This window comes from Varroa jacobsoni, unplaced genomic scaffold, assembly GCF_002532875.2.
Source record: "Varroa jacobsoni isolate VJ856 unplaced genomic scaffold, vjacob_1.0 scaffold_5, whole genome shotgun sequence".
In the NCBI taxonomy this organism is placed as follows: domain Eukaryota; kingdom Metazoa; phylum Arthropoda; class Arachnida; order Mesostigmata; family Varroidae; genus Varroa; species Varroa jacobsoni.
This window is the reverse complement of record NW_019212907.1, coordinates 95,010-110,824: the sequence shown is the minus strand read 5'-3', so window position 1 is coordinate 110,824 and position 15,815 is coordinate 95,010. Positions and strand designations below refer to the sequence as shown.

Here is a 15,815-nt window from a genome sequence, read left to right as displayed (position 1 = left end):
TATGGTTTTCGGAAATGATAATAACAAAAAAAGTCATTTAGAGTTTTTAAACATACAGTACCTCAATATTTTTTAGTTTTCTACCCACGTTTCTTTTTCAACAAAAATCAAGATCGAATTGAAATCGTTTATCGTTATATCTATATGTATATATTTTTTTTCTGAACTGCAGACAAACACAGATAAATCAGGCCACATCTTCGGGCGTTGCGGTATTTCTCCCGCCACCTTTGTTCTTACTGTTTTTCGTATATCTATATTTCCATCACCATTACATTGATCTAAACGAACTTGCCCTCAGAAACGGACGTGAACATAGTGCTTGCTTCTAGTGTCCGTATCATTCTTCGTATTATTAGTATTGGCTCATGAGTGTTATATTCAGCCAGGTGTTTGTCTATTTAGTATAGCGAGGCGACCTGATTGTTACAGCTAGGTTGTAATCGTTAAACGTTGTTGTAATGGCGGACATCGCTTTACCATATCACGTTTTTTATCATCCCGGTTTTACGTTCTTCTTAGACGTAAACGTCACGCCACAGTTTTAGACACAAGCCCGATCTTCTCGCAGTACAGCAGCCTCTAATATGAACGTATCGATCGTCTCATCAGCGTTATCGTACAAAACGGTTTGATACCGTAGCATCCTGTGTATATTATATAATCGCAATTCTCCGCAGCCGACTTCTGACGCATATTGTCCCGCAAAACACGCGTGTGTAGCAATACATTCTATTCTGCCGCAGCAAATCGGGCCTCGTTCATCACCCGGACCTATCATGCACAGAGCGTCAGATCACAAGATCAGATCGGGTCCGATCGAATACGGGGTTGTTCTGCACTGCTCATAATGTCCCACACCGTTCCCGCCCATTTGGTCGCATTTGAGCACAAGCCGAAGCCGAGATCGCAGAAGTAGCAGCTGCTGCAGTAAGGGACAGCCCACGGCAGCCGTACAGGTACGGCATTTAGCTCTGATAGCAAGCCGCTGCTACTTTCCCTCTTGTATGTGCCTTCACTGGTACGCGTCGGTTTTAAGCGCCTGCGTATCTTCTTTCTATATACAGCCAACCAGAGCTGCAGCAGATTGTTCCTGATCAAATGGCAGTGCGCTACTGATAGCAAACGTCGTTGCGTTTAGGCTCGTAGGAGCAACGGTGGTGGGCGAGGCATTTCTGCGCGGCGACGATTGCGGCGAAATATTGGGCAGAATACGATACCAACAGAGGGTGTAGGTTCAACAACAGCAGTCGCCGCACTACAACAGTGAGGACAATGTAAGCAAGTAGGTCGGCGCTGCGACGTTATATGTTAAAAACAACAATAATGAGGCAGTCGAGGTATCTGATCAGACATTTGTTGCCGTTATGGTAATGGATCCGTACCGATAATTAGAACGATATAATTATAGGACAGGTTTATGGCAAACAAAAAAAAAGTAAAGAAAAAAATGATTATCGTGATTCGCTACCATCCATTTGGTGCAACCCAAATAAGTGATTTATTATTATTATTATTATTATTATTATTATTATGTAATAAAATATGAATCGGTATGTATATCTGATAAATTATCTTTGGCGCATAAAAGCTACTACGGTGGCCGTTACGTTCCTGAGATGTCTTGTAAGTCTGCCGGGTCTGTGGAAATGGCGAGATGATACAACAAGAAATCCATACGTGACACGATAAAATGAGAAGTTAAGAAAAAGAACACGTTGTTCAAAGCAGTCCATGTTTCGCTACACAATCCCCAGACGTTTCGAACTTCGATGCTCTACAACTAATGAGTGATGCGTATAAAAGAAAGTCGTTGAAAATAGTACATCGTTATGTTTTTTTTGTGCTGATTATTATTCACAAAGTTTACAAATACCTACAAAATAATACGGATAATGGCGGCGTTAAACCCGATGCTTCTTTCGTTACAGATGACCGGTGTACAATCATATTGTACAGTGATTACTCGACGGGTTCATAGCGATCATTTTACAGTTCACTATGCAGTAAGAATACGGCGTGTTTGGTTTAAGTTACATGGAAAAAATAACTCTTGACCACTATCAAAGAGTTGATCTCTATAGGAATATTCCAAGTTTCACAAAAGTAAGCCAGTAAAAGAAGCTGGCTAATCAAGCGAGAATTATTTTTCAAAACTGCAACCGCTGAGTGCCACTAGTCCGGATTGACAGGCACGTTCACTTATGACTATGCTATTTTTCTGGCTAGTTCAGGCGCTTTACGTCAAGCTTTGCCTATTTGCGTTTATTATCCCAGGATTGATCTTTTTTTTCTATAGTACAATATTGAGTTAGCCAATAAGCTCTTACGTTCGCTTGCTTGTCTTCCCTACCCTTTTTAAAACAGCACCTGTATGTTAGTTTTTAGTATCTCGTTGCGATATCGCTATAGTATATATTTCTTCTATTATTCTTATCAACAACAGCATGAAAAATGCCACTAATTGACCTAACACACATATATATATACAGTAATTTGCATGAAGACCATTATGCGATTAAATTTTTGGCAGTAGGTATTGATCGTCGAAAGTGGTTATAAGCGGCCATCGCGTCAGGGTTGCTTATTCCTAATGCTACTGCCGCATGTGCAGCTTCCGCGGATATTGCCGTCGGGGTACGTGGAGAACGCGCTGTAGAGAAACCAGTAAGCGCCTGTTGATGCCTAACGCTGTTGCCATTGATGCGATTGCGCCAATCCGCTCATTTACCAACAACATTTACGGTTCCAGCGTTCCTTGAAATGTTGTTAAACATCATTGGCTATCGATGATTCAATGGCTATTAATCACCGCGTCTTTCGTTCGTACAAATTGTATTATATTCTTGGTGTATTGATACTACTGGTGCGTTTGGCAGGCCGTTTTCAGGCGTCACCGACAAAAGCCATAGGAGACGCTGCTCCAGATACATACGTACATCTACGTGCATCTGAGTGTCGTTATTGAATGGATTGCACGATCTACCACAGTGACTTAACAAATAGCATATTATAACGATCTATTTGTACTTATATGTATTTTCAAAATACATGTTGCTTGTGAATCAGAGCGTATTCTGTTTCAATTTTCAAACCATAGACTAGACAAGCCGTAGACTAGCCGCAATACAGAAGCGTAGTTCAACATTAATTTCACCTCTTTGCCAACGGTAGGCCCGTTACATCGAAAATAGTGACATTTATTGTTCTATGCGTGAATGTCGTCATATAGGTGACACGGAAGGAACGTTGTAAACGCATTGTAAATAAAGGAATTACAGCATTGGAACTGCGTATGCATAGGAGTGACACATGACGAAGCGAAAAGAAAGCTGTACTACCCTATAATTCTGTGTCCAAAGGATCATACGTAGTTGTAATTGCGCCAATCCTTCCAGGTCTCCTTTTGTTCAGTGAACTGATGAGTGAAAAACACCCCTTGTCCAAATATGGCGCCTCTGACAGGCTGTAGCATTACTCTCCTGTTGACCTCAGCTAAACATCGTGGATTTAGAACAAACAACAGTTTTTGATCCGCAGTAGAAGACCATGTTTTTTTTGCATCGCCAACATATACTGCTGTGACGTAGTCCCCTTCCGCCAACACAAACCATAATCTGCCTAAATCTGCCATAGCATATATCATTAGAACGTTTTTTTTCTCCCTTTTTAGATAGCATCTCTCTCTTCCTGGCTAGTGTACAATCCACTCCATGGTGCAATATCGTCTGCTAAGAAGTGAGTGCACCCGACAAAAACAATAACCATGTAGTAGGTAAGTAGCCGACAATCGCGTACCACGTACTCTATGCGTATTTCGTTTGGCTAGCTTTTTTTTCTGCGCCGTTTTGCGGGTCCGTTGCTGAAGACGCCAATCCAGGTCAAGCCACAATTACCTCAGTAGGGTCAATTTTTTCATCTTTTTATTTTTTATTTGCGCACGAAAGCAAGCGAGGGACAGTTAGGGAAAGAAAGATGATCCTTTGTTGATCTTCATTGATAAATACTGAACAGTGCGGATCTGGTCAATTTTACTTGTAATCCTGCGGACAAAGGAGCAAGTTGACCATTGTTTTTATAGCATTTAAGACGACTCGTGGATGCTGCCGTGGCTTACAGTTCAAACTGCGGTGAGCGACAAACTAATACCCGTCAAATAAATGTTTTACTATAGGCAATTCAAGCTATGCGTACACGCATGGGCCTTACAAGTGTAACCAGCAGTCAGAATTAGCTCAATAAAAAATTGGAAAAACAATACTAAAAAAGCGGTAGTTGTATCTGTAATCAATTAATTACGGAACCTTACTGCTACACGTGTCAGGTGAAGCATTTATACGGCACGACAATAGGAGCAGGTTTCCATCAATCTGAAGACAGACAGACTACACGTTTGTGGACCGTTATTATAAATATCCACGTTGCAGAGCCACAGCGTATTTTATATCCATATGAGGAAAAAGAGCACATCACATGACATGTGAACTTCATTAACTTACGAAAACCGGCAAGCTACAAATTTTAGGAGATTTCATTATGTACACTTCATTGGCATTCCGGCAAACCACAAACGGAGCCACGCAATATTATGCATAAAGCATAGAGAAGCGACAGTTTATAGTTTCCAAGCTTGGAACCTTCTGGCGCCATAACTTTTTATTGTTTCTACTTTGATTATGTCAATTATCGAAATTTTTAAAAAAAAAAAAAAAAGAAGAGACGCTGCTATGTCTACAGAGGAAAAATGACAAGCGACCTCAAATGCTGAGTACCGTTTATACAAAGTTTTTACGTAAGTACGTTTTCTTCGTAAGTACGTTTTTTTTTGCTCTAATTGCACACAACTTTGTTTTTTGATTTCTCATCCTGAATCACTATGTTTTAATTGTAGGGAAAAACCTTCCATCGTTGAACGCTGGCGGAGGCGCTGCTTCTGGCCTGCTTTTCCAGCTACGGCCGGTGTATACAATAGGCGATGCTGCGCAACATGAAGTGTGCTTACTTTCGGTTTCAAACCTAGACCATTACGTGTTGCTTAGAAGGCAAACGCGTTTCTACTACATCATCCCGGAAACGTGTTCTTGTTACGCCCGCTGCTTCATAATCTACGTAACGTAGGCCCAGATTGCTGTTTACTTTTCCCTGTCTTCAAATGCTGTGTATCCCGCTACCAGTTTTCTTTCCTAATTAGTCTTCTTCGGGCACATTTGTCTGGATTTGCCGTAACTAATGCTTCACCTATTTGAGATTAAACCTGCTTAATCTGGAATATATGCGACCATTCGAGCTTATGCATATGATACATCTAAGCATGCGTGCATCTCGTTGCGCAGGATATTCGGGCTCGATACGCCTAATCATTGTTAGTGGATGCGAATCATTACTGTCTTACTATAAATCTTAATATTAAACGCAAAACACAGTGGTGCAGGTAGCCTTCACAATGTCGCTCGTCGGTGCAATCACTACATCACTCATTTCGATACTCGATCATCAGCGAACTATTTGTTGGATTTTTTGTGCGGGTCTCCTCCCCTTCTATATAATTGGATTATTTTTCATACAAAAGGCACTATATTCATCTGTAAGAGTAATTATTATCTCCGTCGTTGTGTTTGTGAATGCCGCGATCCTTCTGGGTAATAAAGGAATACAGAAGTTCTATGAGAATAAACAGAATCCTCAACGATGTTGCAGACTGGTTCAGGTGCAAGCCGTTTTAGAACACGAATCTTTTCTCGATAATGAAGAATGTACGGCTGCTTCAGCCGAAAAACCGGTCAGTTTGACCAATGAACAAACAAGAGAGGACCTAGTAAACAGCTTAATACGGATGCTACCTCCTAGACCGCCGATAGGTGGCGTACACAGGGATGAATTACGTGTCCGAATGTCTAACCGAAAAAAAAAAAACAGGATATCATCAGCTGAACAATATAAAGTACGTTTATTCAAGAGTGTCCCAAGGTAGCTCAAAAGCTATTGTGCGTAAGAATTTTACAATGTCCGAGAATTATGTCGAGTTGTACAATGAGATTTTATTTCATTGTCTGTATTCGTCGGCCAACCATCGGTTCACGTTCTCATTAACTTTTAACCCATCAGGTGAAGTATGTGTAGTTATATGCTAATAACAGTCAATGACTTTTCAGATACTTCCTATCAAGAGGTGTGAAATAGAGTCTTGGGTTGTCGTTACCCGCTGAATATATATGCTACATACATAAAAAGAAATCATTAGAGTCATTATCGGCGCAAAAAAAGGATGGAACGAATATCCCCCCTCCCCGGTCCGTCCGTGAACAAGTGCAGAAGCTGTTCGGCTACACTCAATAACAGTAGTAGCATTATTATCTCTTTATGAAAGTCTGCAAGCCCTACCAAAATACGAACGTGTTGAATTTCTGATTGTTTGTCGTGAAGAAAAGTTGCGATGACTTAAACGATCGATTGAAACAAGATATCGTCTAAACGCACGAGCCTCCGTGCCGCCGACGTCGCGAAACAGGGAATGAATACCGGAAAGGACAGTCGCACTGGGAAGACAAATAGTTTTATAGATTTGACGAGAGACGGGGACCGCATTGCTGGCGGCGGGGTGACGAACTTCTACTGGTATCTGTGCAGCTCGAGCAGCTTTGCCACGTTGCGCTCCGCCCTCGGGTCTTCGCAGCAGACTTATTTCTTCTTAGCATCAATGGCATTGGTGTGAAGTCGTTTTTGCTGTTTGAATGTTATATATGATGTCGCCGCAACTGTCAAACAACAGGAGTGACCTGCTAGATGGCGATTGGTCGCAAATTGGTCTACAAGGCTTTTCCTGTGATTGCATAAATGTAATATAATATAGCATAGCATGTGAGGAGGACTCGCACGTACGAGGCGCCTCCCGTGGCAAAATGGTCGGCCAATTATGTTGTTTATATTACGAAGTGAAACAGCTAGCAAGCAATTAATAGGTAATGTCGTAGCACACTCTATCGAGATTGTCTTCTACTGTAGGATGACGCCACGACGACAGGATAGTAGCGGAGCGGCTGGATATGAATATGGCTGGATTAACGACCTATTGAGCAAAGGTGGACTCCAATTAGGGCTGGTCACAGTCCGTTCTGTTGGGTGTATAATGTATCGATGTATGGAGTTGACAGGCTGTTAGCACCGGCAGTCGGGTCGACGAAGATAGCGCCCACTCGTTTTCGTCTACGTCAAAATAGGCAAGTATTGTCACTTGCGAGTAAGAAGTTTATCGTTGACGCTTGCTGCGTTATTCCGATTGACAAAAGCTGCCAGCAGCGCCTGAGCAATGGCGTTGACGTACATGAGACAGGTATGTTATTTATTAAATCAGATGCGACACACCGGCACATTTGTGATGACAAGAACCACGTTGATGCTGTCGAGGCCAGAACTTAACGCAGACAGACTACTCTATGTGTGTGTATATGTATACAAAATTTGACTGTTTTTTGTAGCCGGTCCACCAGAGATTAAGACTAGAAAGCGTTTATCGCAAATCGTTAATTACAACAAGTTTTAGCCGAGGTCAGACCATCCGCACGCATCGAAGCTTTGAAACTACAGCAAAAGTATATAGGCAACTAATGAAAGAAAAGGTTAGTTTCTACAGGGTTGTGATTCGACCTTTATGAACCGATGTACGTCCTAACAGTTAATAAATTTCGACAGGCTTTTTATCTGGGGAGCATTTTATTGGCTTGATGGATAATTGATTAACGCCGCAAGAAAGGAGTTATCATACGCTGCAGTAAAGGTAGCATAAATAAGATAAAAAGGGTAACCACTATATCGCTTAAGATAATATAAAAGATAGTATTTAACCAACAAGGTCCATAATACATTTGTGTGCTGCAGCGAGTGATTTTGGAGAAACGTACATAGACAGATGGTTTTCTTGGTAATCTGCGCACGGTTGCCACACGCCCGATCTAACGTGATAGTCGAATGCGCATGAAGCCAGACAGTCCGATCACTGTAATGATCCACAGTTCTCAAATAGCGTCAACGCATTCATACGATTTGCCGGATGACAAACGTTAAATTGTCATTGACAAACAAGTCTTGGCGAAAGAAATGAATCGGCAAAAATTGTGAACAAAATCAGAGCACAACCGATGCATCAGAGGAACGATAAGAAACGATAGCGTATTTGGCACTGGCAGCGCTGAATAGGCAGGCATTGTTTTAGCTTGCCAGTTTCGATGACAGCTATAGGTCAGAGAACTCCTGAGACTGTGGAAAGTTCACAGGGGTTTCAGCATTAACCTATTTAAATAAAACGTTTGTTAATTAATCGTTATGATGTTATTAACCGTCCCACCGGCTGGTGGGGTTAAGAAATGAATGCCAATTATTCGTGATATAATAAATGATACATTTGTAGTTAGGGGGCTGTGTAGAAAGAGAATAACCTTATTATTATTTAATAGTCAGTTTGATGATGATTTTAAGCAAGGTAATTTATAACGTGTGGGTGTGGTTTCTACCATCGCGAGTATGCTATGTAAATTTACCAATCAATCTTTTCTCAACATATCAGATTTTTGTGTAATATAGTGATCCAAATGAAGACTACCCGAGTATTGCATAAAATATTTTCGTGTTAACACTAGACTGTTACAAGCGAATCTGGTGGAGTTTAAAATTGAATTCTGTTTGAATTAGTTGGAGTGGAAAAATTATTTTTAGTAAGTGTTCTAGATTCTCTCCTTTGTTTTTCCAGCGGTATGATGGCTTCCGGACAGCCATATACCTATCACTCGCATTCTCAGGTGTAGTATTACTACCGATGGTTTCTAGAAGTAAGTCGGATATGGAATCCACCACACGCACTTCCAACCGACATCGAGTCAATTTAAGGTGGTCCTATTATTTACTTAGTTTTTGTATTTGAGTTACAATTCTGCAGTTACTTGTGAAATTCCAGTTTTGGCCAATAGGGTTTCAAACTTTGCGTCGTCAAGAAACCTCCTCGATTGTTGCAATGCGTTCTTTGCCCTCGGGTCCCGATAATCGGTCACCTATTTGCTGGCCTTCACCACTTCAGTCTCCGTCCTTGGAACGCTCTATCATGCAGGTACTGTGTATTTGCTTAAGGCCTCCTTGTCTTAAATTTCCACTGCACTGTTCCTTTCAAGAAACGAAAAATTCGCCACTGAGCGTTAGTTTTTGAGATTAAAAGATATTTTCCTTCTAAATTAATTTCTCCCAGACTAAATTCAGCTGATTTCATCAAACAAAACCAAAGTAGTTGAAAGTTTGAACTTCGCTAGTGAGTCGTAGTTAAAAAGAAAAGTTAAAGTAAAAAAAGACTTCGAAATCTGCCGAATTCGATTATAATAGCTTAATACTATGACGATCAAACAGATTGTAAGCGTATGAGTTTTTAGTTCGATTTCTATAAAATGTTAGCACAACTAACAATCATTGATAGACTCAAAAAACAGAAAATTTCAGTATTCACAAACTACGTATTAACACTAATCCTACCACTAATAGTCGATTTGATCGTCTGCAATTTGGCTCAAAGGTAACATGATAGACGAAATGACATTGAACATCTACGTTTAATTATAAAAACAATAAATTTTTTTTAAGAATCGATCATGTTGACCGGTTATGATTCAAATCGGCATATAATAAGCGTCGGCAAGTTTGGTATTATGTTAACTAGTATGATTTGCTATAGAGCGCAGGTCTACTAAAATCGAAAATAAGAAAAGGCGTCTGTCGTTTATCGAGCTTATACTATCCTAACTTGTTTTCTGTCTGCCCAAATAAGCGCGCAAGTTCTTTCCAGATTGTCAGTGGCAGATATAGGACGCAAAGGTCGAAGAGTCCATAAGTTTTACACTAGCCATAGAGAAAGAGATTATAGCACTAGATGTGGCAAAAATTATTTTCGAAGCTTAGATTGTTGCTCACTCGTAAATGACGAAGCAGCAAAAAACTTCATTGAGTTTTTTTTTACTAAATATATATGTTGATAAAGTTGTTTTCATTTAGAGGCAATGCTTAACGCACAAGTCAAGCTCCTGAGTTTCAATAATTAGAAATCTAATTAAAGTATTGACGCTAATGAACTTTTTCGTTTTCACAAATATTGATTTTTTGTATTTGCACCCAAACAATAAAAAAGAAAACATATTTTGTTTGGTGAACATTGTGTTTCGTTGTTGTGAGTAAACTGACCATTAGGTTGTATCAGTGAAATCTTCTCTAAAATGTATGGCAATAATAAAATATTTTTTGTAACTTAACTTGAACCCATAGTCGAATTTCACCTTTTCGTGTCTTTCTAGCGGTGGTTTTCGCCTTGGGTAAACCGTTGGTCGTTGTCTTTTTCCATTAAAATGTCCGTCTTGCTCAAATAGTTATTACGAACCATAGCTATAATTATTAAGATACGGCGACGCCGTTCCAGTAAATCGCCCGCCATCCCTTGCGTCACAACAATGCGTTCATCTGCCGGATAGTCGCCATTGATCAATCTAGACAGTCTGTATCAGCTGGTTAGTTTGAATGGGGTGATAAATACCCAGTTTTCAAGTTTTGGTGAGGTAAGCATTTGAACATCAATTTCGAGCAACGACGAGTTGTCGTGATGTGGGATATTTGCGATTACGCACGATGAGGTGGGAACTAGCCACGAGATCCACAGGGACATTTAGTATGGAATTATCAAGAATTTGGGTTGGCATGTTTGAAAAGAGATAATAAAGACTACAGAATTTAGCAAGTAATTAGATTGATTGTTAATGCTACTTCGCACAGTAATAAAGACTGTTCTCCTATAACTGCAAGAAAACCGCGCGCGAACGTTCCCCATGTTAATAAAAAACGTGTGTGAAGTACCGTCTTAGAGTTTTTTTGCTTCGTAAAGAACCGTTCATAGGCACATGGAGAACAGAAAACGTGTCGTTTATGTGAGCTCGTCAGAATTAAATATTGAGCTTTTTGCGCCTCTGCAACGGCACCTCGTAATAACGAAAGTGGCAAAATCAAACTTGCTAACAATCGAATAACATTTGAGCAACCACATATCGGAAGCTTTCTCTCTTGAACGCTCCCGTTCTAAAATACTTACTAGGACACTCTAAGAATAGTGTCCTATGGTGCAGGTTCATGACATTTGCTAAGCCCGTATCAAATTGGAAAGACGCAACATTTTCTACGTGCTCAATTAGTTCCTATCGACTCATGTCAAATAAATTCGTGCATTTGTAAGTTTAAGAAAGTTGCTTATAGTAATGTCCATGGCGTGAATCATGTAATACCTTGCTCTGTATTTCCACGTCTGTAGGCTCGGTCAACGAAGTTTCGGTCCTTGCAAGACAACGACGATTCGGATTAAGGACTTCTACAGCAACAAACAAGAATTTCCCAGCGATTTCTGGTGATCTCAAACCATCAGCAGTATCTCGGAACGAACTGTCCATCTTAAGAACTTTGGCACAGTTATGTGTTATCGCCAGGAAGAATTCAGCCAAATTTGATAGCGAGATAGCGACTTGAGATAGCTTCGTGCTGCCAGTATGTCGAGCATTAAAAAACTGAAATCTGCGAAGAAAGTGGTCGAGAAAGTCATTCACACTACTCCACTCAAAACGTACGTTTCAGCTGGGATGGCAGTCCCGGGCCCACCACTTGGACCTCAATTGGGACAACGTGGAATAAATATTGCGTCGTTCTGTAAGGATTTCAACGAGCGGACAAAAGATATCAAAAAAGGAATACCGATACCATGTAAGATATCTCTTAATGAGGATCGAACTTTTTCGCTCGAGATGCTCACGCCGCCTTTGGCCTATTTTGTGAAACAGGCCGCTGGCCTTACTCGTGGAGCCCAGTTCAATGGAAAGGAAGTGGCTGGACTTATTTCCTTGAAGCATGTTTATGAGATAGCTAAAATCAAATCGCAGGATGTTACGTACGACTGTGTCCCGATGCAGAAAATCTGTCAGGATGTCATCCGGGCGGCATATACCTGTGGAATAAAAGTTGTACCTTCTTTGACCGCCGAAGAAATAGCGGCTTTGCAAGAGGAACGCAAGCCGGTCGTAGAAGCTCAGATACGAGAGATCGAAGAAAAGCGTCAGGCCAAGTTGCTTCGTACTGCTTAGTAATAAGTTTGAAAATCAATTAAAAAAATCTGCCACAAAATAGGTGCAACCTTAGCTGTTAGAGGTTACATCTTTTTTTTTTTTATCATACATTGATGTGTATGTATACGCTTAGACTACTAAGATTAGACTGAATGTTATTCCTCAAGGAAAGAGAGCACGTCTTAGTCAAATTAATAGCGAAACGTTCTAGATATCGTACAGAGCTATATATTCGACAGTGGAAAGCTTGCCGATTATAAAAACTGCAAGTATAATACACATGCATTTCTACGTATTTGTATCGTGACGACGTCCACCGTTGAATAATGTTGGCTGTATAAAGTGAAACTGAATTAAATACAATACACGAACAAAAAACTCCTACCATCATCATAATCACATATAATAAATTGCATGCGATCAGCTAATTACTGTAATAAATTTAAATATACACACAGGCACATAAAGGTTTTTCGTTTTCTTTTTGTTTCATTTGGCTTTGTATTTGTAAGCGTAGCTGAACGGGTCAATGACAGCGTGGCAACAACAAGATTACCTAATCCCATAGCTAATAATAGTAATAATAATCCTATTAATAACGAAAAATAAAAGCGAAGGCACCAAAAATTAATCACCCATCGACTTGTGGTTGGCAAAGCAAACCCAAACAGCAAAAAAGTAGGCGACCAAATCGTCCCAACAGATTAACGAAGCCAGTGCGAGTTACTCAAAGGCTTCGTGGATGTAGATTTCCACGACAGCATGATTTTTGCATGAAGATCGGGTTTGAGATTCGGAAGACGAAAGGGCAGCACAATTGATCGATTCCCATTAAATACGTTCAGTTATCTTTTTGCTCTATTTTATATATATTAATCATATCACGAATATATGTCATTTTTATGGTGTTGAATTCCCGCATCTAACCCCACACATATAACGAAACGTGGTAACTGAGGTCGTCTTTATTTTGAATACGAAAATAGGTCCAGCTAAAATTTTTCCCAAATAAGTAGCTTCGTTGTTATCATCCCAAGGGTAGCTGTTCACTTGCTACTTAAGCACGATCAACTACCGTGATGACGTGGAGAATATCGGAAATCGCTAAAATCTTATCCATTATGTGTGAAGGTAGATATCATAGTTAACTAGAACAACCTGTTTCATGTTCTAATTCCGCATCAAAGTGTAAATTTACTCTCAGGATCTTCGTTGAGGTTTTTGCTAAGGCTAGTTAGGAGGCAAGGCAGGAGTCTTGAAGGAGTCTCGACTCGTTTACCAACTTATTAACTCGGTAAATTGACTAGCGTTCAACATAACAATGAGCACGACTTTATACTGTATTCCCACTCAACTCAATGCGGAATAACCGTTATACAAAAGTACATTGGCAAGGATTTATAGCTAGGCATCGTTCGTATGATATATACTTATATATCAACGTTTCGTCGTCTTCTAATTACCAGAATTTGCACTGGTTTCCATTATTCATCCGCAGTAAATCTATTCTACGCCAGCCAATGCCATTTACTAATAATGAATTCTAATTACTTTTTCGAAATATTGGCGTTAAAGTTTGCTACTAAAGTTGGTTCCGTTCTCTCTGGGCCGTTTCCTCGCCGTAGCCACGCAGTTGCCGTTCTTAATAAGAGCGTCATTTCTATTAGATAGGCCCCGATGTGCGGGGTGTCTGCTGTGTGTATGAGTGTCGTCTATGTCCGATGAAATCGCCATCGAAGCGTCTTTGCGTATTCTTGTTGTTTTTCTCAATCTCCATTTTTCGGCGTAATCTCACCCTCCATTTAAGCTATTCTCTACCATCCCCTGTCAATGGTGATTATAGTAATAATAACAAGGACCGACTGCCTATTTGCGCCGCCGCTGCAGCTATTGCTGTTGTCGCTGCTTCTGCTGCTGTTATGAAGTAGAAAATTTTTCGGGTCCGACTTTAATTGCCCTTAGCCCTGCCTTACTCTCGGTATGCCCTACACTCGGCCCGTAACCTCGTCCATCGATAGCAGCGGGGCAGAACGGCTGTGTGGGGGCCTCCTCCATTACAAGGCGGATCTGACCTGTGACCCCAAAAGGTCTTCTGTTTTCGCTCGTTCAGATGGGCAGTGGTTTCTCCGACGTCAGTAAGCAGCAGCCTTCGGCAGCACTGGTCCGTTCGCTGTTGTTCAATCGTTCGAAAAAACAAGTCGAGTATTGAGCGAAAAAAGCCTCGATTCACAACCGAACGATTAGAGCCGTTACCGCGTTGGTGTTAAGATCCGGCAGGCGGATGAGATGTTCCCGAACGGTTAGGGTTAAGGGCGCCGCGACCACTTTCGATAGAAAAAGTGTACGGCAACAGCCGCACCAGTGGTGATGGCTGACAGAAGTAGTAACAGGGCAATCGAACATAGCGGAAGTTGGTGACATACAAAGTGGTGGAAGCTGGTAAGGGACAAATAGGTAAAGAAACGACGCAATATACTTTTCGATCTTACCCAATAGTGTATAGGTGAGTATCGCAAATACTATAATTTGCTTATGCCTGTATAAAATTAAAGAAGATACAACAATATCTGGTGACTTCTTTGCAGTGATAGGTTATTTCATGCACGGCTAAGAATACATGGCAAATATTCTTTAAATCACTTTTACATAAAGAAGAAAAAAATATTTATATATGTCCTTTGAAATGCCAGCTGTAGGAAATGTATGTAAAAAAAGTATTCCCTTCTTATGAACGTCCGTATTACCCCTGAGCATACAGTCATCCGGTATGGTGAACGTCTTATGAATGTGTCTGAATGAAATTACCTTATACACGTAAGCGTCAAAGGGGAAACTGAAAGGAACAGTCGCCTCACAAGGTGTCGAAAAGTTTTCATACCCCAGTTCTGTTTCTACAATAGTACATGGCCGTCGGGTACTCTTTGGCCTGCCACAGCAGTATCACACCATGGCTGTAGCTTCAACTCGTCAGAAGAGTCATGAAGTGCTGTATTACATAGACCGCAGACAAAATTCCTGCACCATATGCCCCGTCGTCTGAACCAAGCTCGAAGTTCGATTTAAATCTCAATGGGAGCACAGCATCTTCGAACTCCTTAGGGCCTAGTGTAGCTGCCCCTATAAATAGGAGTTAGAATATCTCGGATGTACATGTCTATAAATGACGCCGAATATCCTTTGGAGCATTCGACTTGTTATGCCATTAAATTTGCTGCTAAAGATAACTTAATCCCACCCTGAATTGTGGCAGTAACTGTCTCGTGATGCGCAGTAACACTCATGCAATATGACCTCTCGCCTCTAGAGAAATCCACAAGTTCGTGAAGAAATACCTGTGCTGTACGCGAGCGATGTGCAAGGCATCTGTTTGATCTAGAGCTAGGGCGGTTCGCGTTTCCGTTATGAGATGACAAGACAAAAAGAAGGTTGAGCTTTGCGTATAGAATGATTCGTTATTGAGCAGAACTTCAACGGTCGATGACGTCCTACGCGACAGCCGCCTCGCACAGGAATCGACAGATTAGTATAGACATCTATCGGTTTTATCTGAGAATACGTGTTGGTCACTGTGTGTCAATATCAATGGGTTAACTTGCCAGCAACGGATGGCGCTGTCGCAGCGATGTCAATAAATTTCGGGATGTTAAGTTTGAGGGGTCTAGCAGCACGCAGATTAAATAGAATTCCTTC

At 40.8% G+C, this 15,815-nt stretch overlaps 1 protein-coding gene across 1 annotated transcript; it reads left to right on the top strand.

Annotated features, from left to right (window-relative positions):
• The first annotated feature begins 10,500 nt into the window (after positions 1-10,500).
• mRpL11 (mitochondrial ribosomal protein L11) lies at positions 10,501-12,592 on the top strand. Its single transcript, XM_022831934.2, has 2 exons — positions 10,501-10,580; positions 11,324-12,592. Exon 2 carries the CDS (start codon positions 11,556-11,558, stop codon positions 12,141-12,143), a length of 588 nt encoding a protein of 195 aa, XP_022687669.1. The 5' UTR covers positions 10,501-10,580; positions 11,324-11,555; the 3' UTR covers positions 12,144-12,592.
• The last annotated feature ends 3,223 nt before the right edge of the window (positions 12,593-15,815 follow it).